Genomic DNA, 27499 nt, shown 5'->3' on the forward strand with positions numbered 1-27499 from the left:
TTTACAGGAAGAATACGAAACGTTGTGGAACGTTAGTTCTAAATGCCCTTTCCTGCTGCTGCGACAGAAGAGGGTATTTATGGCGCTCTGTGTGTTTCGTGGACATGTCTGCCTGTTCACGCGTTTGTCAACTCTGAAAAGCAAGAGGCCTTTTCGCCACATCCTTCCTCCAGCGTTAGGTACGCTCTGACATTCCGCGAGCGTGATGGGCGCCGCGTCACAGTGCGAAGGCGGTTTACTTTACGCGTGTTCAAGATAATACATCAAAGTAAAATGCAAAGCTAGTGCATTAAAGTTTAATCTCTACGACGGCGCACCAGTAAATATACGCCACCTGCGGGTGGGTCTACTGTTAACCTGTTCACTGCAAATGAACCGAATAAAAAATTGGCTCCAATCCACGCAGTGAAGGTGGTCGGAAAGCAAAGCTTTAAACGACACCCACAACAACTGCCCATGGGACGTCACTTGAGTTCACACACGTGGCTCTCAAAAAGTGAAACTAGACATTCTGCCAGCCGTTACCTGGAATTCGCGGGGGCGGCATCCCGAACGCAGCAGCAGCGACGGCCACGGCCGGACTACAGCGGCGGCTGCCGCCGCTGTAGTCCGGCCGTGACTCGGGAGAGAGAAAACGGAGAGGAGCGTCTTTCGAAGGGTGAGACAGCGAAACCTAGCCATCCCGGTGTGCTAGCTAGGGGATACACCACCGCGCGACACAAGCGCAGACACCGAAACATTGCGGTATGCGAGCTTAATGGTTCCCATTTATACCGATTTAAACTAGTTAGTTTAGTAAGTTTGAGAATTGCGAGAAAGCTGAGGAAACTTTTGTAATCGCCATTTATCAGAACCAGTTGCTACTTTCCCCTTTTCTAATACCTCTTAAAACACAACCGAACCGGTAATCACCAATTTAGAAAACGGAGTCTGGCAAGCAGTGCGCTAATGGTAGCGTTTCTCTAGCGGCCAAATGCCTGTATGTGGTCTCTACATTTTGTTTTCCCGCCCTGAAAATCAATTCTTAACGCATGTTTGCCGTACGATCACTTAATTCCGTCGGGTGCGGGTTACCCAGGAGGTGCTGCCGAACAATTTAATCAAGCCGTGCGAAGGAAGCGCGCAATGGACGCGAAGCTGCGCCTAAACAGGGCCAAAACAACCGTCGCTAAAGCAGACGACAAAGCCGGGTCGCGCCGATGCGAACACCGGCGTCAGCGCGCGGAGAACGCTGGGTAAATTCGCCGTGACATCTACACTGTGCTCCGTGAGTGAAAGCCGCCATTTCATACGCAGCCGCGTTGCGTTGGGAGCTTCTTGTCCCGCACGCCACGAAAGAACCCTTGGCTGGTAGAGGTAGAAAGCTTTGCTTTAAAATTATACACTGCCGCCGGGAGCCTGCGTAGCTGTCGCTCGTCGCTGTCACGGTCTGACCCTCGGCTGCCTGTGTATAATTTTTTTTAAGCCGATAGTGTTTATTCCCGGATACACGAAGATTTCGCTGCCGTCATATCCGTCACGGAAGTGACGCCAGTAGAACGAAGCAAGCGGCCTGTAAAGGGTGCACCCCCGCACACAGAGTCTTCTTGCGGGGAAGCAACGTTTAGTAATAAAGAGTACGTGATACTTGGGGTTGTTCGTTTTTGGGTTTTATATTTTAACACGAAACCGTTTCATGCCGCGATACCACAAGATTTCACTGACGTCATATTCGTCACGGAAATCACGCTAATACACTTTTGCCGAAGCGACCCGCCAGCTGGACGTCGCTCACCAAGCACACGCCCAAGACAGCTGCCGATCCGCAAATCATGATCAGCTGCAGATTTCGCTGCACATTTCACTTTCGTGTCTTACTGATTCCTATGACAGAAGAATCAACCACATTTTTTTACTCGCCGCTGTCGCCCACACTCCCTGTTTGTTGTACCCATTGAGTTACGTTTTTCGCGTAACTCGTCGCTGTTACTACACGTGGTTACCCCTCTAGAAATAAAATACTCACCCAGATCGTCTGATTCCTTCGATCAAAAAAAGCAAACGCGCTAGCAACGCTATTGACGAACACAAGTTTCGTAGAGTGGGCACATCTGGCTCACGAGAAATGGGCCTTCATTTCTGCGTGAAGTGGGAAAACAGACCGGCATTGTCAGAAACCAGACGGGAGAACATCTTCGAAATTGCAGCGCGAAAACCCGACATGAGAGAACGCAACAGACAGCCAGAAGACGCTACACCAGCGCCCGTGTTAAGTTCTCTCTCTCGTTTCTTGTCCCGTTTTCTGAGCTATCGTTAGAGTGACAATAAAGTGTAAAATCAAGCTGGCTAATGTCGGCAGAGAGGGTCACTGAAGAGAAAAAACAGACTCGCCTATGTCAAAAGATTAGAGCTCCGTTGATTCCTATATACCGCTCGCAACAGCACTAGTTTAACGCAATAAATGCCGAAAGCTTGAAAACAAATATCGTCGTCCAATACATTTTTCGGCAATGGGATTTGTGACATCACAAATAGTGAATGGGGAAACAGGGCTGGTGGGTCTCGACTGAGTGTTTTTCTGAAATAAACACCGAGGCAGGCATATGCAGATGGAAACTAAACATACGAGGAAAGTCTTGCGGAGCAGGCGATTTTAGAGCAAAGCTTCAGTACTTTCGTCCAGCGATTTCGTGGAGGATGCGGAAATGACCTTTTGACCGGGGACACACCATCGGCGACACACCCCTCGAAGCGCATCGCGTGATTCCCCGGGCCCGCTGTTGGCGCCTGCGGGCGCCGACAGCGGTCGCCACCCCCGCTGCGGACGAGGCAGCCAACCACCCCCGCAGACTCGTATGCATGCGGCGCTGGGTCGTCTAGGGCAACGTGACTCGTCCAGCGCCCGGCGAAGAGGAACGGTGCGTTCGCCATGAATGAACGCCGCGTTCGCCCGGCCTCCTTCTGTGAGCGCTGCACGGAACCGAACCGCTTTGAGACGTGGTCGCCAACACAGCTAAATCAAAGGTTAACTAAGCGAAACCAAAACTCAATCAGACTAAGCCAACCTTTGCTTTGCATATCCAAGGTTAGCGGAGCTAAGCCGCAGCAATTTTTTATAAAGCACTCACTTCAGCTCGTAAACAGTATAAAATTGCATGGCTCACCTCAGCCGTAGCCTTTGTTTTAGTTTCGATTTCTATGAAATTATCAGCCTTGCGGAACAAGCGCAGTTCAGGGATGCATGCATGCGGGTGAACGCTAGAGCTTACCGTGTCTGTCCACCAGCGCACATTTACTTCGCAGGCAGCAGACAAAAGTTGGCGAGTATCAACGCAGTCGACTGCCACGCTGCTCGAATAGCCTTCAGGGTACTGACGCCCGAATGGGCGCATATTTTGTACCCTTTCTCTCGCGCTGTGACACTTCAAGGAAACGCTTGGCTAAGGCACGACTTGATGAACGTCCAGCGCAGAGGCCCCACGTTCAGGTGTCTATAAGGCTGGTTGGTATTTCATCGTGGGAACTTCGGTTAGGCGCCAAATGCAACTAGAGGAAAAAATGCAAAGTGCACCGCATCTTCCATGTTTTTATTCTTTCCTCGAGCTGTCAACTTTCCCACGTCTCCCTCCGCAGTACCAAGCGAGCGTCAAAGAGTCCCTTTCCCATCGGCCTTCGCTCCTTGCGACGAAAGTGAGAGCCATACAGAACGGAATTCCTCCAGGGACATGGCGACGATCGAGCAAATAAACCCGGCACGTTTCTAGCACTTCGTGACAGAAACTCTTCTCTGCACAGGAAGCACTGTTAGCCGTCAAAAAAACACAGCCAAAAGAGATACAAAAACACTCGCGCATCTTCACGAAGTGAATCATGACGAGTGGGCGAAGCAGTGGGGATCGCTCTTACCGTAAATCACGCGTGGCATTGCCCACTCGCGCATGCAAATGAGTGACAACGCGTGTGTACAGTATATACAATTTAAATCCAATCCTATCCGATACAATTCCATTTAATCCAGCACAATTCAATCCAGTCCATTTCAATCCCATCCAAATCCAATCCAAACCATTTCAATCCAATCCAATCCAAATACAATTCAATCAAATCCAATCCAATCCAATGCTCCTCGCGCATGCGCAACACTGTTCACGGACGCCAAGTCACGGACAAAGCGAGGTCCTAAGGTGCTTCGCATCTAAAAGAAGTGATCTTTCCGTTTACACAACTCTATTCACTTTTCAGTGTCCCTTTAACACATGATACAAAAGCGCCCAAATTCGCTCGTGTGACTACAGAACGCGCACAACAGACGGTCGTTGCGGATGGCATTACTACTGCTTTTATGTCTGCGTGGTTATGGTGGGAGTGGGCAGGGTGCGTGCTTGCATGTGTGCTTGCGTGCGAGTCTAAACTTGCGCATGGCAGGAATGAGGCAACTATCCGTCTCAAAATAATCCCAAGGAAAAGCTTCAGGTTGTTCACGTTGCAAGTACACAACAGGCGTAACTGCTGACAGGACGCACTTATGTGCTCAATCATGCACTTTTGCTGCTCCTCATGTAAGTTCTAAGGCTAGTGGGAACGAACCAGTTCAGACCATATCATATTTATTTCCAGTTTTGCATCAAAAGCAAAAAGGTCGATAGGAAGGCAAACGGTGTTGGAACACCTGACGGAGGTGTTCCACCATCTCCGTCAGCTGTTCAAACAACGAAACAGAATTACAAAAGTACAAAATACATTACAAACGAAAACAAAATAATGAAAAGTAAACCGAAACAGCAAAGTATAAGGACAAACCTCGTGTTCATTAAAAATAAAAGAAACGATACAAGTCAGAGCCAGTGAGCATTTCAAGACAGTTCGTAAACTTGGCCATCCATCTGGTTAGTCTTCATAAACCAGTATTTCCTCAACACATTTTTTGAATTTGAGGTGTGATGCGGTTGCGTAAGCTAAAGAACGAGTAATGTGGTGTGAATTTAGAATGTGCGGTATTCGAGATGCTGAAGTTTGAAATGCATAATTGGTACGCGCTTTAGAACATTGAAATTGTGGACGCTGATATATGACTGCCATGCCTTCTCAAATATTTTGTTGCAAATTCTTCGCCAGTTTTTATTTGATTATTATGTACACGGCTAATTTTCTTGTGTAAGTTTGTTGTATCATGAGCAAGCAAAGCTTGTAGAAAAGTCATCGGGTGGTTTCATTATAAGGCGCGTTTTTGTTGACAGGATTGCTCTCTTTTGAAGTTAGGAAATTTTGTTTGGTTGGTAATTGTTGTACAGAGAAGTAATGCGTAGTGCAAGTGGGAATAAACAGAATAAACAGGTGAAAAGTATAGCAGCAGTTTTATCTTAGCCGGCAAAAACGGTTCGATACTTATAATACCAATTGAACGAAGAATTTTGGCAGATATGTAATCCACGTGGTGTTACCAAAGTAAATTCTTGTGGAAAATAACTCCGAGAAATCTTACAGATGTTACGCGAGTTAATGAATGGCCTTTAAATGTTAAACAAAAGTTTCTTTCAACGGGTTTATTTTTGGCTCTAAAGATGAAGTTTGTTCTGGGAAAATTAAGTTCAAGCTGGTTTGAGCTAAGCGAGCTGTCAAATTGGTATTACCAAATATTGGCCTTGTTTTGAATTACCTCAAGGTTTTCGCCTGAAAAAATAGGTCTCTTCCATCAGAATAGATTGTAATATCGGTCGTAAAGGGTACATTGACAATATCATTTATGTATAGCACAAAAACATCAGGACCTAACACTGAACCTTGAGGTACACCGGTACTATTTTTCTTTTTTCGGATTCCAAGCTGTTTACTAGTGCATATTGCTCTCTATTGTTATAGTACCTTAAGAGATTTAATGCAAAGCCCCTGATACCACCAGCAGCCTCTTAGCAACTAAACCTCGCAAATATTATAAATAGGATGCTTCACCACCGTCGCTAGGCCTTGTTTTAGTTGCGATATCGTTGAAATGTTTAGCCTTGGGGTACAAACGCAGCCAAATGGTGCTAGCGGGTGAACGAGGAACGTTACTTGGCATCCTTGATATCGGCATTGTTCGATAGCAAATTTGTCTATTCACACAGACAGACAGACAGACAGACAGACAGACAGACAGACAGACAGACAGACAGACAGACAGACAGACAGACAGACAGACAGACAGACGAACCACAATGTTCGCGCTAGGTAGCCCACGAAAGACTATCGACTTTAAAACTGTGCAGTTTTACACAAAAATGTACACACCTTTTCGTGCAAACTTAAAGATCATACCTTTTGCACCTCTCTGCTTTCTTTCTGCGGCCAAAGATTCTTTGTTTTCTGCGAAATAAATATTTCAAACTGGCCTTTCTGTCCCCTGTTTTTTTCCATTTTAACGCGGAGCATTCTTTGCCGAGTACCACCACAGCTAGGAACGTGTAGCGCTCTGCATTACCGCAAAAATGCTGATATCGCGGAAGTTCGACCTGCAATCGCTGTAACAGTGTAAATGAAGCCAATTGGTCGAACGAAATCTTGAAAATACAGTTCAAAATGTAATCGTTATAATAACGTAAATGGAGATAATTCATCGCGCAAAATTTTGAAAAACTAAAAAATAAGAAAAATGTAAAATAATTACGGAAAAAGTCAAAACGTATAATGCACGGCATTTCCACAATAATGCACACATCACGAAAGTTCCCAATGTAATCGTTATAATAGCGTTAATGAAGATAATTGGTCGAACGAAATTTTCAAAAACTGAAAAAATAAGAAAAATAAAAAATAATTACGAAAACTAGCGAACCGTGTACGCCCAGCATTTCCACATTAATGCAGACTTCTGGAAAGTTCGAAATGTAATCGTTACAATAACGTAAATGGAGATAATTGGTCGGAAGAAATTTTGAAAAACTAAAAATTAAGAAAAACATAAAAAAATTACGGAAAGTGCCAGAACGTGTAACGCATGGCATTTCACAATAATGCAGATATCGCGAAATCTCCACCTGTAATCGTTATAATAGCGTAAATGGAGATAAACTGGGCAAATGAAATATTGAAAACCTAAGAAATAAGAAAAACAAAATATATACGTGAAATGGCGAGCCGTGTAACGCCCTGCATTTCCACAATAATGCAGATTTAGCAAAAGTTGCACCCGTGATCGTTAATTGGTCGGACGAAGTTTTGAAAAAATAATAAATAGCAAAAATTTGAAAAAAATACGGAAAATGTCAAGCCGTATAACGACGTGCATTTCAACAATAATGCAGGTTTTGCGGAAGTTCCACCTATAATCGTTATACTCGCGTAAATTAGATAATTGGTATAAAGAAATTTTGAAACACTAAAAAAATAACAAAAATATAAGGAAATTACGGAAAATGGCTAACCGTGCAAAGCACTGCATTTCCACAATAACGCAGATTTCCCGAAGGTTCCAAATGTTATAACAGCGTAAATGGAGATAATTGGTGGAGCTAAATTTTGAAAAACTAAAAACTCAGAAAAATATTAAGCAATCACGGAAAATGGCAATCCGTATAACGCCCTGAATTTCCACAATAATGCAGATTTCGCGAATGTTCCACTTTGAATCGTTACAATAGCGTAAATGGAAATAATCGGTCTGACGGGATTTAGAAAAACCAAAAACTTTGACTGTAAAAACTCACACTCAAGCGGCATAAGAATGCTACGCATTATAGATAATTCCCTGAATTTCTGCAGTATTTTTCCACCACAAAGCGCGCGCAGCGCGCTGGCGTCTTTGCTCGATCGTTGCCGTCTGCCTGGAATATTCTGTATGGCGTTCAATTTTCATCACGAGAATTTAGAGCCAATCAGCACGGTTTTTTGTGACGTGTGATTGGTACAGCGGTAGCGCGAGAATGTTGAGAACCGGGCCTCTGCACAGGGCGTTTATCAAGTCACGCCTTAGCCGAGCGTTTCCGCAAGATGAAAGAAGGTTTAGGAAATGTGCGCGCGGTTGCCCGTCAATATATCTCACGGCCGCGGAGTCGACGATGCTAATATTAAACGAATTTTTCCCGCTGGCTGTGATATACATGTACGCACTGGGCGGTAGTCAGTAGGCACGGTAATTCTTCGCGTTCACCGGAAGCACCTTTCCACTGCGCTTACACAGCTAGGCTGACCATTTCAACGAAACCGAAACCGAAACAAACTCTACCGCCTGAGGTGAGGTATCCAATTTTATATTGTTTATGAGCTGAAGTTGCTGTCCCCTAAAAAGCGCGTGTTCACAAATGTTCTCGCATAGTTTACATTCGAATGTCCCTGCCTCACTGTTTACACCAGAAAAATATTGACCGCGTGTCTGCTCACTTGGCTGCAAGCAATGGTCTTCCGGCGCCTCTGAGAATTCTTCGCTTCTCTCCCCTGCCCAACTGTCATGGTCCTCCCCTCCCTATCGAAGCTCCCACGATAAACACGCAGGAGGCTTCCTAAATACAATTTAATGTTCCCGCCTTCCACTGCTCGCGCCATCTACCGGAACCTTTCGTTACGTTGAGCTTGGAACACTGTCTCAAGGTCCCCACTCGCACGAGTTTTTTGTGTGTTTTGGGTCAAGATATTGTTTTCAGCGCGTACTTTTTATCTGCTATCGAAAGCACCAGGCACACATTTATTTTCAATTAACGGAACATTGGGAATGTCAGTTGTGCATTGATGTGTTGCCTCAAATATGCCTAATGTTTTTTTTCTTGCTCCACATTGTTGACAATATGAAGTGTGGTATCAGATTTAGTGGTTCGGAAAGGTTTTGCCTATATAAACTTCTCGATCAGGAATTCCTTTCACTTTTGGCTTGATTGCTGCATCGAGAGAGAGAGAGCACCGCTCACGAAGCTAATCCGCTAGCCATTAAGGAGCCATGCACCGAACTTCCGGTCGCTAAGCTCGAGCAACTAAATAAACAACTGCAGGTCGAAGCGGACTTCCTTTTTGCTATTAAGATGATACGCCCGGCTTTTTTCCCACTGATGGTGAGAGGAGGAGGAGCTGGTTGAAAGTTGAAACTAGAATTTCCGCCAATTTTCCGGTGTTAATCTGTCCCCCAATCAGGATAGTAAGTTGGGCGAGTTGGTTAACATCCGCTTTCGTTGAAACAGCGCGTCACCAAGACACAAACAAAAGCATTTACTATCCCTTCCCAAAGAAAGTTGAAAGAAGCGCGAAAGCTTCCTAACATCAAACTGCGTCAAAAGTGCGTGAAGAACTTCGCTTAAAGTGCGTCCAATCGATCGTCAAACGTTCGAAGACCCGAAATCGTAAACGAAGAACGAACCCACGGGACGATTTTTCGCGCACCAAGTAAACGCATCTGCGAACGATCTGAATGTATACCGATACGTGGTTTATGAGATAAAGGTATGGCCTGTATTCAATAGCGACGCGCGCATGCAGACAACCATGTGAATGCGCCGTCACTGATTACGTCGGGCTCCGCGAGATGGCGGTAATTGCCCGTCTCCGTGCTAATCGCATGATATGGGTTGGACATTCCAAGCTCTAGCCCGCCGAACGCAAATTAATGCTTCGACTCAAATGTGAGTGCGATAAATAACAACTCAGTTGGCACCACCGTTTAGAATCGGGTTTAAACAGAACAGACGACGCACGCAGGTGTTATTTTAGTTCTTCGGCGTGCGGCCGCAGTGGCATAAGCCGCGCCATGTTTGTGGCTCTTCGGTCATGTCCATGGCCATTTCTGTGTTGCCAAACGAAGAAATTGACAGCTAAACTTTTCAATGAATACCGGCTATACCAGTGCACTCTTTCTTCATGACTGATGCGTGCACTGTCTTATCTAGGACCGTTCCTTTTTCGCGATTTTCAAGCACCCGTTTTGACACAGTGCAAGCCCGGTTACACTCACGCGCCATGAGTCTGGAGATTTTATCAGAGCTTTTCGGTCGACCAACTGGTCTATTAGGAAACGTATTAGTTTTTTCACAGAACGTCATCTGTCCCACTAAGAAAGATTTCGCTTTAAAAGCTTTCCATATAAAAAACTAAATCCCTTCCGCGCAACGTGAAAGCTGTCGGAACTGCAGAACAGTGATCCGCGATAACGGGCTGTGCCGCACTTATCCGCTCACTGCTGCCACCCATCACGCTCTTCGCCGCCCTGTCTTACTCCTCTCTTGATGAATGGATCGGAGGTTTGTCCAGCGCAATTCGAATTTCCCGCCTTCGCAGTGCTGCCTGAAACAGCGTGAGCGGGAGTTACGTTCCTTTTGTGCTTGCTTTTCATCCCGCACGTCCTTGCGCCACCGGCGCCTCACTGCTCACTTTGGAACGCGCCATTTTTTTCTTGCACAACTTACTATTTTTTCGCTTACTATTGTAAAAACCAACCCAACGAGCGCTCCTGAACGCGGGCGCTGCCGCTTAAATACGTTGATTTTGCCTCAAATGTACCGGCAGTTTCCTCTGCGCTAAACAACGGGGAGATGTATGACAAGCGCCAGCGGTTCGCGAGTTTCGAACGGTTATGACGATATGAACCGCTCGGTTTTCGAAGCCTCTGGCGACGCCCTACTTGGGTCCTTTATCTCGCTGCGCCGCCTGATTCCGGCAGTCGCTTGACATCTTAGAGCGTTATGCGTTAGGCGCGAGTTACGGCGAAAAGGCGAGGCCCTAAAGTGCTGCGCACTTCAAAAAGGATAGGGGCACAGCTCTGCAGCTTCCAAAAGGAAGTTCTGGGACATCAAGGCGCAGCACTGCGCGATTCGCTCCGCCCAGCCGATGCGTCGTGCGTATCTCTAACCTCCGCCCTGCGTTTATTGCGCTAATAACTTGCAATCGCTCTCGAGTAACGCAATTGCTGCAACACAGATGACGCCGCTGATAGTAGTAATCTTAGCTCTGTGACGCACGCGCGGCCGAACACGGCGCGCATGGAGCCACGAAAGCACGAGGAAAGGAGTAATAAATAGTATTTCCGCAATGGTCTTCGACTTATACACGCGTCTGCACGGTCAGCGACGGAACGCTCAGGTTCATTCACGGAAGCTCCGCTTCCTGTTTGTTCCACGCAACTTGGGGCTGTCCCGTCATATGGCCATCAGCAGCCAACACCACAAACGCTCTCGAGCTATGGGAGGCAGCTGTGACCAGCTCCGACCCTGTGGTTCACAGCGACTTGATTCTTCAAGCCTAGAGAGGCGCGGAAGAGACCGGGGCCTTCGACGGAGGGACCCGCCAGTAGCCAAATCTCTCTCTCTCTCTCTGCGATCACAATAGAAGCACCGAGCCATTTGCAGTCACGTGTGCGACACATGAGTACAAGAGTCACTTGTACGCGATCACGCAAATTGTCCCTACAGCGACTGGTGGGACAGTGCAGCTTTAAGGTCGCCGTCCTCCGATCAGGCCATGGCGGCCGCTGTGTCGCAGTTGAGAGCGAACAAGGAGCTGAATAGGGTGCTGGTAAGTCATAGGAAGTGTTGTCATAGTACTGAGTGAAGTTAGTTTGAAATTCCGATGTTAACAGCAAGCTTGGGTTCTCGCCTCGGTATATGCAGACAAGCGCACGCACACCCACTCGCGTACACGAATAAAAGAAAGTTGTGCTCGTTGCAGGTGGTTCGTCTGAATCCTCCCCAGTGCACAGCGTTGTAGACTTACAAGCCAAATTGATCTGTTTGAACTAACAGACGCGAAATATAAAATATCCGCGAATGTATTTCTCCGCAAAATTTCGCGAATACCTCGCGGTGCTTCGCACTTGAAATGTATGTTGACATGCGCTACAATTGTTGGCAACCTCAACAGCTCTTTTTTTTCGCATCAATTTTTTTTGTCGCTCCTTTGAAGCTGTTTTCAACTCCTGTGACATCGCTTACCGCTGAAAAAGAGAAAAAAATACTTGCCATAATAACCAGTACCGATTCGAATCACACACAGCTTGCACATGACGTCACTAGCGCCCTTTCTGGTGCACTGCTCTCAGATTTTTCAGCACGGCTCGAATAAAAGCGGCACATAAATTCACAGCCTCCCAGCGTGCACGCGCTGCAACAACATGGCAACGACAGCGACGTCAGTGCGAGCTCTGAAAAGAAATCCTTAGCACAGTCCTCATCTTTACTGGAAATAGGCGTTAGATACTTGCCAACATTGTGCGTGCATGAAGAACATTACACATAATTCAGGCCAAACATGCGTGTATAAGCGTGAGTACCAGCGTTTCTGCAATAAAAGTACAGGTTAGATTTTTTACAAAAGTAGTAATAAAACAGGGCCGTAGAACCTGATTAGTATTCTCATTCCAATCGCAATTATAACGCACTTTCCTTGCCGGACATTCCTGAGCTCGGGTCAGAGGGGCATTTAAATAATGCCAACTTCAAAAGATAACGAGCTGATATTTCTTTACACAGTGAACTCTGGTGCGATTTAGTTGGTTCATGATCTCTAAACTTCAACAGCGCGAACTGACAGGACGAAAGACGAGAGACACAAACGACGTAGACGGTCGTCTTTCGTCCTGTCAGTTCGCGCTGTTGAAGTTTCTTGATATTTCTTTGATTAAGTTGCCGAGCGCATAAATGAAGCGAGCAAGCCCGAACGAAAGCAAAAAAAAAAAAAAAAAAAGCGCGCGTATTTGCTTACTTCACTGCAAATGTCGCCGACACGCGACAGTCGTCTGCTGCCCCTGGCAGGTAAATGCCACTGTTCTCTTTCCCTCCAACCTTACTTCTGCCGCGTTAAGCACTGCCGAGGTTTGATCAAGTCAATTCAATTTTGCCGCGTTCCACTGCTTTCGTTAGAGTTGTACTTTGTACCCACCTTTGTAAAAAGGTGGGTACAAATGTGGGTACAAAGTACAACCTTTCGTTACAAGCCCACCTTTGTAACGAAAGGTGGGCTTGTACCAACCTTTCGTTAGGGTTGTACTCCTTAAAATGCCGCCAGGAGGGCTACTGTGCGCGCGCAAGCGCTTTTTGTATTTTTGGGTAAAAGCATTTTTAATGCGTACTTTCTATATGCTATCGAAAAAATCAAGCAGCATGCACTTTTAATTAAAACAATCATTGCAAATATCACTTATGTATTGATGTTTTGTCTGAAATATGCTAAATGATTCCTTTTTTGCACAACAATGCTGACAAGAATGAACACTGACATCAGATTTATAGTTTGGAAGTGTTTTGCCTATGTGAACATCTCGTTCGAGCATTCTTTTTACTTTTGGCCGGGCGGCTCAATCGAGTGTTAATCTTTTGGTTGTAAGCAAGTCTAAATTGTTTGTATGTTAATTTTTTCTCTGCAATCTACTTGAAGCTGTTCGTGTGTTTCTGCAAGTGCCTGTAACTTGCAGCCTTCGGGCTCTGTTAGTTTTGTAGCAACAAGCGTGCACTATTTTAATTGTTTCTGGTCGTTACGTTGTATCGTTGATACCAGGATGTTTTTATAATAAATTTATCACTTGAAGACAGACACACAGTCAGACCGAAATTTTCGTGTTTAAGTAGCCCAAGAAAGACTACCCCCATTAAAAGCCGTCATTGGTCCTCTTTTGCGTTTTCCGCGTTTTCGTATGTGGGTGCGGAAATGGGGGAGTTCTGTTTCCGTCTACGCTAGAGATCTGTCTAGCAAGCTACCGACACCCCTCCTCGTATATCCGTGCATAAGCCTTGCAAGGTTCTTTTCTTGACAGCACGTGACCATTTTCTGAACGGACTGTATTTTTGCCATTGCTTCGTCCCAGACGCGTCGAATTTGACGAACTCCGATTATAAATGCTTCCGCCACTTCGGCTGTGCATTAGCTCGCATGAGTTGCGTATAGAACCCACCTGGTTTGGATACAATGCCCAGTACCGTTAAGTTCGTTCACTGAGCTACACCCCCCCCCCCTTCTAACAAACACGCACGAACGCACAGGAATTTTAACGCTGCTTGGGTACTTCTAAAGGAACTTCATTATTAATATGCATTTTAGTTGCGGTGCTCAAAGGGACCTTGCAACACTTCAACTTTTTTTTTGAAATCTTAAATGCTTGCAGAACGTAGTCCCCCAACACACCCAGTACTTAGGGTGGAAAAGTATCTCAGCCAAAAATTACTGCTCTATGCCCATCAGATAACCTGTAAACTCGCTCAAAAGTTTCTTCTCTCTTTCGCGGCCTTGACGTTCTTCGAGCGCCCGAATTACGTCACTGAGGCCATGTAACGGCTGTTAGCCGGTTTTCCTTCAGTTGCAGCAACGAGCGCTTTTCCATAGCGACTTAAAAAAAGCCACAAAAACAAAGCAGCAACGGAAGGCGTATCTGGTGCGACGAGCAAATCACGCAGTGCCGCTCCGTGCTGGCGATAACTATAGCTTTCGCCGTGGCTCCAGAAGCGAACGAAAGAGTGAAAGCACTTATCGAAAGTGTTGCAGGGTACCTTTAATAGGGTACACGTGGTGGCGTGGCGAGCTTCCGTTCCCTCGTGGGTGCAAGCCTGAAACTTCCTGTACCCCGAAGCACCAGCGACTGTTTTGCTTCTAACACTCCTATTATTGCTTCGAGAAACTGCTGAAAGATCCCGCTGTTTCGCCTCACTAGCATAGGCGCAGAATCATGGATTTCGGCGCGAACGATCTTGGTTCGAACCCCCAGAAGTACCGATATATTTGCAAGACCCGTGTTTCTTTTTTCTTTTTTTGCTGTAAAATGTTCGCTTGGCTCAGTTCAACACCTTCCATTCGTAAACTAGGGTTGTTTGGCAGGTCGGTTTACAGGCGGAGCACGGCTTACCAACACGTGTGATTGACGCCGTGCATCGCATCCGGATGCTTGTAGTACCTATCTCGGAACAAAAAAATAAAAAATAAAGGAAGCTCACACTTACGCGTAAGACTCGAAGATAGCGAAGATGTACGCAACCGTCACGGCAATCACGACGGTTTAAGTCCACAATTGCACCCGATTTACTTCTTGGCTCCCGCAGCGACCTCTACTCGCTCATTGTTGCTATAAGCGTGACTTTCCCTCATTGTTTTGGAAGTGGCAATCATTGGACATCACCTTGGAGGGGCGTACGCTATACGTGTCTTTCTCGTTCCGAGCAAGTGTTGCCGCGATTACGGCGAACGTTGCCGTTTTTTTAAAGACGATAGTCTTTCTTGGGCTACTTAAACCCAGAAATTTTGGTCTGTCTGTATGTCTGTATGTCTGTCCGTTTGTCTGTCTGTGACTCGATTCAGCCAACCGGTCAAAGCAAAACAATGCCTGCGCAATAGTCTTATATAGTCACAGCTAAATCTACCCGTCTATGTCCGGTGTAAGGTTCATACTTGTCAACATTGTTGAAGAAGAACAAGACATTACGCAAATATGAGACAACAAATCAATACAGAAGTGATATTTGCAGTGTTCCTTTATAAAAAAGTAAAACATGCTTGACTTTTGCGAAATTAAATACTTTATCAACTGCAGAAAAAGAATTCACTCCGCAGTCGCCTGCTGTCGCCCCCGCCACTATAGCTTCTGGCGCCATTAAAACAAATCAACCGGCAACAGTTACGCAAGGTTCCACTAGATAGGTTCCACGTTCTGCTTGCAACGCACTTGGAATAGGGAAACGCGGTTCTATAAACGTTGAAGTAGGGCGCCTCGATTAACGCGCGTCTTCGCCGTACGGCAGCGTTCGCATCGAGACACCCGGTTTGGAGCAGTGGAACGCGGGAAATTTAAAATGATTTAAGCAAACCTTTGGCGTCTTTACCTTGGGAGGAGCCCGACGCAAGAGGAACAACATGAGAGGTGAGCGGGAAAGCGAAGGGAGGCATTTACTTCGCAATAGCCGATAAAGATTATCGTCTTTTGACGACATTTGCAACGAAAGTAGCAGATACGCGGCCATTTTTTTTTGGCTAATCTTGCCCAATCTCCCGAAGTGGGTATGTTTGGCTTGACAAACGCGCGCCTGTGACGCTGGGCGGTCACCCAGAGGCACGCACAGACGATCGCCCGGCATTTTCTTGGCTTTGTTAACTGTCGGGAGGTCGGCGAGAGGCCCTCGATCACGTGCGCCCGCTCGGCAATTTCCCGGTATTTTTAAACTGCGGACACGAAAAATAACGATTGCTAAAGAGCTTCGCTCTTAATACCGCGATGGCGTTAAGTTTACTGCGGACATATTCCCCCCTGAGGAGCCTACGCGATCTTTCTTGCCTCCTCGTCTTGTTCGCGGAGAAACCACTCGGAGCGCGGATAACGGCTTACGGTCAACGCCGCCTATTTCTAGCGCGCCCGGCTCGCCGCAACCGCGCACCACTCTCGCCCTTCCTTTGTCTCCGCAGGGGGACGGGTGGTGTCAGAGCCCTTGTTTATGTCGCCGCTTGCCCAACGGATTCCTTGCGCAGCCTTGGCGCTCGACCATGGCGGAAGGAGAAGGGGTGCGCCGTCGACATTGACGGCGAGAAACGGGAACGCCCGCTGACCTTCGGACGGTTTGTCGTACGCGGTCGGCGACCACTTTTACGCAGCCGAAACCCGTCTGCGCACTAACGATCTCGCACCGAGTTCCGCTACGCAGCACGCAGGATGTTCAGCAGGGAAGCATACCTAAGTGGCGGTTGTTTACAAACAAACGCTCACGCCAGCTGGTAAACTAAGCAGGCGCTGTTTTAACTGGAAAGGGTTGCGCGCGGAGACAACGACGCCTGCTATAATCTTTTCTCTTTTTTCGTATGTCGCGGCGGAGCAGAGTTTTTTTTTTCTTTCTAAGTAGCGGAGGCTGACGACTTCGCCTCTCAACTATATACTTTTCCCCATAGCGAAATAAACGTTTACTACAACGCACTGCGGAATCATGGTGTAGACTAGCATTACGTACGAATACTAGAGGATATCTACAATGGGTGCACAGCTACCATCTTCCTCCATAAGGAGAGCTGTAAAAAACCGATACGGAAGGGCGTCAGACAAGGAGACACTGTCCCTCCAATGTTGCTCACAGCATGTTTACAAGAGGTGTCCAGAACATTGGAATGGGGACAGATTAAGGGTTAATGAAGAATACCTCATTAACCTCAGATTCGCTGATGACGTTGCCCTGCTAAGTAACTCGGGGGACGAATTGCAAAGTATGCTTACCGCACTGGACAAGCAGAGTAGAATCGTTGCCTGAAAATTAATATGCAGAAAACTAAAGTAATGATCAATAACCTCGGGAGAGCACAGAGGTTTGAAATAGGTGGCGAGGCAGTGGAAGGGGTAAGCGAATATATCTACTTAGGCCAAGTTGTTACCCCGGTTCCCAACCATGAGACAGAGATAATCAGAACGATAAGAATGGGGTGGAGTGCATTCGGCAGGCATTCTCAGATAATGAATGGAAGCCTACTATTACTCCTAAAGAAGAAAGTGTATGACAGCTGCATCTTACCGGTACTCACATACGGGGCAGAAACTTGGAGGCTCACTAAGAGGGTTCAACTTAAATTGAGGACGACTCAGCGAGAAATGGAACGGAAGATGATAGGTGTTACATCAAGGGACAAGAAGAGAGCGGAGTGGGCCAGGGAGCAAACGCGTGTTAAGGACATATTAGTAGAAATTAAGAAGATGAAATGGGTTCGAGCAGGGCATGTAATGCGAAGGCAAGATAACTGTTCGTCATCAAGGGTAACAGAGCGGATCCCTAGAGAAGGCAAGCGTGGCAGGGGGCGGCAGAAGGTTAGGTGGGCAGGTAAGAACAGGAAGTTTGCGGGGATCAATTGGTCGCAGTTAGCACAGGACCGGGGTAATTGGAGTCTGGCGATCTATGGGAGAGGCCTTTGCCCCGCAGTGGGCGTAGACAGGCTGATGATGACAGCGCATAGAGGAGGGTTAACAAACCCGAACATGTTTCGTTACGCCATCAATGTATATAACGTGCATAGAATCATGAATACGGAGCAACTACAGCCGACTCTCGAAGTCCACAGGGACCGCAAAAAACTTCCAATCAGGCGAATTTACAATTAAACAGAAAGCTCAAGAACAGCGTTGTTATTAATCCATAGCACGTCCCCTTTCTTAATTTTGTTCAGAATCTCGACTGTCGTCACCAAATCGAGCGTACGACATGGGTTGCCGTGATAGTTGATACCTACTATTGCTATATCTAAATCCGAAGCCTGAAGCGTCCACCGCGAAAACTGCTTGCACGGAGCTGTGCGCAACAAAGAATGCAGAGGAGCTGAAAAGAGAGGGATGCGTGCGCTGGCGCGAGTGTCAACTCAGCTGCCGCCTCATCGACTGTGTGACGCCTCAGTCGCGATGGCGCCGACATAGTGCCGAGCACGACGGTGTTTTGGTGCTTCAAAAGTTTTAAATTTATCGAGAAATGACTGTCACCTCGATGCTTTTGTTCTAAATAACTTCCAATTAACCGATATAACGGGTCTTAGCTTCGAATTATTCGTCGATTTCTTCCACTGAATTGCAGGTAAAATTGCCGTGATCAGAACAACACTTGCCATTAACCGAAAGTTCAAATTAGGCGACTTCGAATTATCGAGAATCGACTGCACAGAGCATAGAACACGCTATCTTTCACCTTGGAAAAGTTGTCGCGGACAATCTGAAGAAAAGTGGTTAAGTGCACCCCTCGGTGACGCTTATTGCGCAACGCTTCCCAGGTTCAACAGGCAAACGAAGCGGAGGCATTGTTTAATACCTTACTATAAAAAATAGTTGGGGTACATATATACGCTGCACTTTAAAACTGTGCGTCTAGAATTGAGTACGTTTTCCCGAAGTTTATTAACTACACTAGCGCTCTGCCGTCCTTAAAATGGACGGTTAGATAGAGAGATTCGCTGCTTCAAAGTTCATACATTTATATAACTGCGATACCCACCACATCCCACGGGGACCAAATAGGCCAGTAACGAAGTGCCAGCACAGCGAGTTGATTTCTGAGAGTGTAAAGCTCAGTCCTAACCGTAGCCACGACAATGGCAGTTGTACAATGCATGCTAGTTTAAAAAAAAATCAATAAAGTAAAGAAAAACGTCCTATATTACAGCGATGGAAATGTTATCACCGGTATCAAGCCACTCGATAAACATCAGTTCTAAATTCCTTAACTGCGCTTATCAGCGCGGCTATTGTATACAGGTGGGGATATTACGGGTCGTGCAGCCGATGTAAGTGGCAACGGCCAGTGCAAAACGGCTGCACAAGGCATCGACGGTACATGCCGAGCACCGAGCATCGTGCAGGGGAGAGCTTGTTCGGACCAAGCTATTTCGAGCCGGGGGATTTGAAATGAAGCCAGCTTTGTAGCGCAAGAGTGCACCGTGCTGGTGACACCAAGCCTGAGAGTTGAAGAGGGCCAGGACGGGAGAAGTGGTACAATGTGGTCGCAAAATGTTCTTCCAGTCGCATTTTAAACCACTCTGAAAGCTATACCGCTTTAAGAAAGAAGTCGGTGTAACTTCTTCGCCCTGAAAAGAACCGTTTCATCGATCTACGATGATAGGGGCAGAATAAATATATTTGGCGCAGTCGACAGCATTATGTCGACTGCGCCATATACGTCATCGATGACGTAATCGGTGACGTAACTGCGCGTGTTCAGCACCGCCCAGAACATGTTTTAGTCTAATAGAAAGTCGAACAATGAACAGGTCTATGCTCTGCTATTTACTTCATGCTTACAAAGGGTCATTAAAAAACCTGCTTTCATTTCAAAGCGTGGTTTTTCCTGCAGGGGTAATTAATTTTTTAATTTAAAATAAGCGGAAAGAAACCGCCTCGCACAGACGATGTGCCACCTGCCTAGGAACACAGCGCAAAAATACGCACTTTGAGTCCGCACAAGATTGCGAAGCTGTGATTTTGACGAAGGATGCTAACGAAGGGACGTTTGCACGGCAGCGAATAAGGCAGATCCCTCTTTTTTATCAAGTGGGGAACGTGTCAACATCGTTGTTTAGGTTGTTCAGATGATGTTGGGAACCGCTGCACAAGAGAATGTAAATCTGAGTTTTAATATTTCTTTTGTTTCCAGTCTGAAAACACAGCTTTATATCAGCTTATATTAACCTTCACTCACTCACTCACTCACTCACTCACTCACTCACTCACTCACTCACTCACTCACTCACTCACTTTGCAAAGAGAAGGGCTTCTCTAATACTTGCGGATCATTATCAGTTTCACCCCGAAGTTAATAAGAGCCTCAGGGAATGCACTCATTACTCAGTGGTTTCCCGCCTTCCAAACAAGTCAAATGGTTGGACGGTGCTCTAAAATTAAAGACGCCGTTGATGCCGTTATAGAGAGATGGCCCGGAAGGCTAACAATTGCTGTTCTGTTCTATAAATTTTCCCTTGCTCGCACCACTGTCGTCGCGCCATCTGCTGGTACATTTTGTTCCTTTTGGGATTAAAGCACCTATAGATCGAGCTCTGGCTCGTTTCTCCAGTTTTTTGTTGCAGCGCAGCTTACAAACAGCCGCTTAATCCGCGGTTATTAACTGCTATCGGGAAACCCTCGCCACGTGATTTTTGAGTGAGTGAAAGAACTTTATTGAGGGTCCGGCGATGACGCGAGCTCGTCGCGCACCCGGCTAGTCCCACGTCGGGACCGGCAGGTCTAGCCCACCGGTCCGGTCGCGGGCACGCTGGACTGCCAGGATTTGCTTGTCTAGAGCGGGGCTACGCAGAAGAGAGTCCCACTCCTCCTTGCTGAACTTGGGGTGTGCGGACCCGCACTCCCAGAGCATGTGAGCTAGAGTAGAGGTCTGTCCGCAGGACGGGCAGGTGTCGTCGCGATATACGTCGGGGTAAACTTCGTGTAGAACTGCCAAACACGGATATGTGCAGGTCTGTAATAGTCTAAGGGAAACGGCTTGCGCCCTATTCAACTTGGGGTGAGGGGGTGGAAAGACCCTTCTAGACATGTAGAAAAATTTTGTGACCTCGTTATAAGTAGCGGGAGCATCCCTGTGGCCGTAAGGGGGAGGCGAGTCAGCTCTCCTTACAGAGGAAGCGCGGTCAGTGAGGTCGCGCGCAGCCTCGTGAGCAGACTCATTGAGGTTCGGGGGAGCACCCGCGAGAGATCCTACATGAGCGGGGAACCAGTGAATTGAATGATGCGTGAGAGCATCTGTACGCCAAACGCTAAGAAGGCGAGCAGCTTGCTCAGCTATGCGGCCATTCTGAAAAGCCCTCACTGCCGTTTTGGAGTCACTGTAGATCTCTGACCCACGACCGTCTAGCAGGGCGAGGGCGATGGCGACTTGCTCAGCGACTTGGGGGTCTGATGTGCGAATGGAAGCGCAGTTAGAAATATTTCCGCTAGAGTCGACCACAGCGACGGCAAAGGTCTTCCCATTGCTGTACTCCGCAGCGTCAACGAAGCTTGCTATAATGTTTTTTTGCTTGATCTGTTTGAGGATCGCTGCTGCTCTTGCCTTGCGTCTGCCCTCGTTGTTGACAGGATGCACGTTTCGGGGCACGGGGGCCACTATGAATTTCTCTCGAATGCACCTAGGGATCGGGGTACTGCTCCTCGAGGATCCTGCTGAAGGGTAGCCTAGCTCTTCGAGGATGCGTTTGCCTGCTGCTGTGGTGTTCAGGCGAGCGAGTTGTGCGCGTTCTTGGGCTTCGGCAATCTCCTCGGCGGTGTTGTGTAACCCCAGCTTGAGGAGATCCTCTGTATGAGTCCTGATGGGCAATCCGAGAGCCCTTTTGACTACTTTACGGATGAGAGCGTTGAGCTTGTCTCGTTCCGCTCTGAGCCAGTTGTGCATGGAAATCGTGTACGTGAAGTGGCACAGTACGAAGGCATTGATCAGCCTGAGGAGATTGTCCTCCTTCATGCCCCGGTGTCGGTTTGCAATTCTTCGAACGAGCTGGAAAGCGTTTTCCGTCTTTGCAATGATTTTGCGGAGAGCCGTTCCATTCCCGCCATTGAATTCGACAAACATGCCCAGGACCCGAATGACGTCGACCCTGGGTATCAGCCCCCCGTCACTGGTGCGAAGAGTGATGTTGCTTTCGGAGACTGGCTTCCAGTCTTTGGGTCTGCCTCCCTTCTCCTTTCTGTAAAGCAGAAGCTCCGACTTCGCGGGGGAGCAACGAAGTCCGGTGGGGCGGAGGTACTGCTCGGTCACATCGATCGCCTCCTGCATAGCTTCTTCAACTCTTCCCTCGCAGCCGCCGGAGCACCAGATGGTGATGTCGTCGGCGTAGATGGTATGCTTGACGCCCTCGACTCGTGCCAACCTCTCCGAAAGGCCAATCATACAGATGTTAAATAGCATGGGGGAGATTACGGCGCCCTGAGGAGTTCCCCGTCCTCCGAGGGGCACTTCGTCGGAGCGGAAGTCTCCAATGCGAAGCGTGGCCTTCCGGTCAGTTAGAAAAGAGATAACGTACCTGTGGAATCTGGAACCGAGACCCAGGTCCGAAATTGTTTTGGCGATAAAGGTGTGGAGCACGTTATCAAAAGCCTTCTCGAGGTCCAGGCCGAGCAGGGCCTTTACGTCCCTAGAACGGCCATCCACAATCTGATGCTTGATTAGTTTCATGGCATCCTGCGTCGAGAGTCCGACTCGGAAGCCAATCATGTTGAACGGGTAAATCCCGTTGTCTTCGAGGTACCTGTTAATCCTATTAAGGACGACGTGCTCCATTACCTTGCCGACGCAAGACGTTAGAGAAATCGGCCTGAGGTTCTCGATGTTCGGGGCCTTGCCGGGTTTTGGGATGAGAACCGTGCAGGCCATTTTCCATTCTGCAGGAACAACGCCATTCTTCCAGACCTCGTTGATCTTGTCGGTCAGAAAGGCAATCGATGGGGCGTCAAGGTTTCGCAGCATTCTGTTAGTGACCCCATCGGGACCCGGCGCAGACTTGCGATTGAGCGCGAAGATGGCCTGTCTGACCTCGGCAACGGAGAAGTCTTCATCCAGTACGGGGCGAGGAGGGCCTCGGTAGTCCGGGAGTTGCGTCACCACATCCCCGTTGTGCCGGATGGGCAGGTACTTCTGAAGGAGTTTGGAGACTAGTTCGTCGCCCGTGTGAGTCCATGTGGCCTCGTGAAGGGCCCGGGCCAATGTGTGCTTCTGGTTTGACTTGGGGCCGCTTACGTCGAGAAGGTGCTTCAGCATGCCCCAGGACTTGCCGTTACGTATCTGTCCGTCGATGGATTCGCAGAGCTCGTCCCACTGCTGCTTGCACAGCACTTTGCAGTAGTCATCGATAACCTTGTTGAGCTCCGAAATCTTCTTTCGAAGTCTGCGATTGAGTCTTTGACCTTTCCATCGGCGGAGCAGGGCATTTTTGGCCGCGATCAGGTGGGCAAGCCTACTATCCATTTGCTCGACGTCGAGATCGGTTACCACTTTCTTGGTGGCCGCGGAAGCGTCGTTGCGGATGCCTTCACACCATTCCTCGAGGCTGGCAGGTGCACTCGCTCTCCCGGGTTCTTCCCGAATCTTGCGAAAATGGTCCCAATCGACGAACGTGAATTCCCTGACCCTACTCCGAGCGACCTTGAAATGCGTCTCGAGAATGTAGTGGTCGCTGCCGAACTCCATGGCGGTGTTCTCCCATCCCACGTCCTCCACGTTCTTGACGAAGGCGAGGTCGGGTGTAGTGTCTCGGGTTGCGGAGTTGCCGATGCGTGTGGGAAAAGCCTTGTCTGTTACCAGAGTAAGGTCCATCTCGTTGGCGTCTTGCCACAAGTTGCGCCCCTTGGTAGTGTCATAGACATAACCCCAGAGGCCGTACGGGGCGTTGAAATCACCTACGACGACCAAGGGTCGAGGGCCGGCCAGGTCGGTCGCTTTTTTGAGGATGGTCTTGAACTGTTGGCGCGAGTCTCTAGGGTTGCTATAGATATTGAGGACGAAGACGCTATTTTTTCGCTGATTCCGCTGTGGCGCGTCGAGCAGTACCTCCACCATGACGTATTCGAGTCTACCGCTCGCCAGCTTGAGGTCGTGGGTGAGATGAGTTAGCCTTTTATCGATCAAAGTACAAATACCACGGCCACCAGGCTGGCCCGATACGGCTCTGTAGCCTTGAAGCGATGCGGCGGAGACTAATGTTTCTTGGAGTGCGACGACCTGAGGTTTAACCGCCAAAGACCTGAAAAACTGCTGCAGAGGGGCTTTCTTGGTAGAATACCCCCTGCAGTTCCATTGCCAAATGCGAAAACTTTCTTTGGACCTATCCATTATGGGGCTGATCGAACTGACTACCGCCTAGCGGGGCAGTTAAGGTTGCGCTAAAAATGGGACATTCTGTCACCGCGTTGGTGGGATACTTAAGCGTAGCTTCCCTCAGTACGGTGGGAGCGGTTAGAGGATGTACGACAGTGGCAGGTGAAGCCATTCGCGCCTCATTGGCGTCGATGCGATCTGCGAGAGCTCCGAGGCCCCTGTTGGGATCCCCGAGCGCAACCTGAATTTGCCGAACGCTGTCGCTAAGAAGGCTGACGTTAGCGGTGACCTGTTTGAGGCCGTCTGCGAGCGCAGTGAGCGTTTGCTTAATCTCGCCAACTTCTGCGGTCAACACTCCCGACTCGCATGTGTGATCGACCACTGCCCTGCGTTTGGAGGATGTTGCAGTACCGTCTACCGGAGCCGCGACTGGAGTCTCGGTGGCCCTGACTGCCTCACCGTTACCCGACGTATTCGAAACGAGTTTTCTGATTTCTGCCATTTCATTAACTAGCCTGTTGATCATTTTCTTAAGGTCGTCGTTCTCTTTGCGTAAACGAATGACTTCCGCGTCCCTAGCTTGCTCTGGGAGCGGGTTGTTACGAGCGCCCGGAGCGGCCCCAGTATTGGCGCTGGGGTTGGGACGCACCAAATCGGCCCAAGCGAGGAACGGTTGCCTCCCGCCACGTGTAGAGACGGGCTGATGTCCGGATGCTGGCTGGGTTCTGGAAACCGAACGGCCCCTGGATCCGGATGGGGACCTGGGACTGGATCGGATTCGGGATCTCGACCTGGACCGGATCCTGGAGATGGAACGGCTCCTGCTACGGCCCCGGGAGCGGCTACGAGATCTGGATCTCCCCTTGGACCGGGAGCGGCTGCGGGCGGATGGGCGTTGAGACGGTGATTGCTGAGCTTGATTCGAGGTCTCCATGGACGGAAAATCGTCGTCGTTGAAGGTGACGGTCTGTCTCTAACTCTCCGCGGCGCGGGAGCGTTCCCCCCGTCTGCGCCTGACCAGGTACGGTGTCTGGAATCTTCGCTTGCACTCCTTGGCGGCCGTAAGGTGACCGCCTCCGCACAGCTTGCATTTGGGGTAGCATCTGTGCTGAGCGTCGGGGTTTGCTTCTCCACATCCCCTGCAGACGGCATCGTTAGGCGAAGGGCAGACATCGGAGCGGTGCCCGAGGCGGCCGCAGCTGTAGCACACGTCCATTTGCTTGCGAAATAAAGTGCACCTGATCATTGTGCCGCCGTAGGAGACGAAATTAGGCACCCTGTACCCGTCGAACAGGACCACTACGGTGGTAGTTTTCTTGATTCGTTTGGCGCCGAGCGCCGCGGGGTTTCTTGAATTGACCAGCTTTTTTTCGATCTCCGCGGGTCCGTCGCTAAGAGGAACGCCTCGAATGACGCCCTTGCACGTGGAGTGGGGTGCTGCCTCGTAAGCGCTCACCTCGAAGCGTTGACCGGTGACGGTGATGCCCTCGATGCCGACGTAGCATGCAGCGTTGTCCCTGCTGGGTGTGCTTATCACCATGATATTTTGTTGAAAGTTGGGACACATCGTGTCGGTGTCCCGCGTCGCCAGATCGAGCCCGGCAGCTTGCCATATGGCGTCGGCGACGACAGTAGGTCCAACCTTGCTGATACACAGGCCTCCCCGGGGCCGCACGACGATCTTCGCTTCTTCTTTGGGCAGCGGAGGCATCCTGCCCCCTCGAATGATCTTGCTTTTAAGGTCGGCGCGGTCGGCGCGGCCCATAGCGTTCGAATCGGCGTTAGGCTTAAGCCCGCTCGCATTGCCGCCAATCTGGTTGATGGCCGAGTTTCGCACTGAAGAACGTCGGGAGACAACGTGCTGCCACCCGAAGTCTTTAGTAAAGTTCTCGGGGGCTAAGGGCTCCCCTTCCACCTCGCACTCCATCACAAAGTCCGTGAAAAAAGCTCCCGGCGAGAAAAGGCAGGCGAGCGATGCCTCGCCGCACGAGCGCGGTTAGCGTTTCCACAGTCACGGCGTGGTCGCTAGAAAAGCGGCCATAAAAGTCACAAACGTCCACCCACCCATAAAAGTAGGGTATCAGCGTGTTCCTCTTGACTTCACGAATCCAAAAATGCAGAAAGTTCAGGGGAACACTATCAAAAAATCTCCGGAAACTTTGCAAAAAAGCAGGAGCCGAACGAGCCACGTCCGAACCCGTCACGTCCGAGCACGTCTCCCGCCACGTGATTTTTCAATTAAAAGAACTTTGCTACTATCAGTTATGTACAGAAGGTTTTCCTTAAATGAGCCTTGCGTTTTCTTATTTTCTTAACAATGCGACATGCCTGAAGCACTTCACCAGTTCTGCTAGTTCGGAAAGGGAACTTTGACTATATATACCTCCTGTTCAAGCAGTCCATCAATGTTTGGCATGACGGATGAATCGAGTGACATACAGACAGGCAGGCAGGCATAGCGACAGAAGTACGAACGGACGGACGGACGGACGGACGGATGGACAGACAGACAGACAGACAGACAGAGAAAAACGGACGGACGGATGGACAGGTAAGCAGACAGACGGACAGACAGGCCGGCAGACAGACCACATTTCTTGAGTTAATGTAGCCGAAACCGCGATGAACTAAGGACACATTATCGTGCCCTTATCAGCAGCTATCACGAGCATGAGAGGCACATGAGGCCATTTTCGCTGAAAAGTTTCACAACCGGGGATTTTGAGCTCGTTCGTCAAGACTACCAGCGAATTATTACAAATATGGCACGCATGAAACAATAACTACCGGGCGCCCCGCAAGGTAAACGTAAGCCAAAGGAGATACGAAGTTACAATGCGAAACGCAAACACTTCGTCAACTCATCAGCTGATACGACGTATCTCTTCATAAAGCGAGCCCCGTTGCCTGTCACACCGTTTGATACGTGCGTCCGAGTGGCAGATTATTCTCACTTTTGTCCTCGCAAATTATTCCCAGAATTTCGGTTCGCAGGTCGACCCCAGCTACTACGTCGGCTAGCGTGGAAGCCTACATTCGTCATGGACACTGATAAGACGACTCTGTTGCATTCACTGGTAATCGTGGAGTAGTACGTAGTCAGCGAGCAACGTCAGCAGATTATGCAGTCTTACTTTTGTTGGTCGATTTCGAGCACCCCGTTCGCGATTATCAGCGGTCTTTTTATTGACCCAGTCCGCTTGCTATCATCGCGGAGGCGAGCACCTCGAGGGCACTTGGCGCCTGGGTGCATGGTCGCGTAATTGCGGTTTCCGACCCCCAAGGAAAAAAAATAGATAAAAGAGAAGGTAACGGTGACTGATGGC

The 27499-nt window shown here is 48.7% G+C and overlaps 2 protein-coding genes across 2 annotated transcripts in view; both read right to left on the bottom strand.

Annotated features, from left to right (window-relative positions):
* Positions 1 to 27499, bottom strand: part of LOC144149621 (long-chain-fatty-acid--CoA ligase 4-like) — a 49035-nt gene that overhangs the window by 9340 nt on the left and 12196 nt on the right. The gene's annotated exons all lie outside the window — the stretch shown is intronic.
* LOC144149620 (uncharacterized) lies at positions 20556 to 22421 on the bottom strand. The gene has a single exon (XM_077681263.1). It carries the CDS (start codon positions 22266 to 22268, stop codon positions 20571 to 20573), a length of 1698 nt encoding a protein of 565 aa, XP_077537389.1. The 5' UTR covers positions 22269 to 22421; the 3' UTR covers positions 20556 to 20570.

This window comes from Haemaphysalis longicornis, unplaced genomic scaffold, assembly GCF_048455015.1.
Source record: "Haemaphysalis longicornis isolate Haplotype H1 unplaced genomic scaffold, Haemaphysalis longicornis Haplotype H1 scaffold_8, whole genome shotgun sequence".
NCBI lineage: Eukaryota > Metazoa > Arthropoda > Arachnida > Ixodida > Ixodidae > Haemaphysalis > Haemaphysalis longicornis.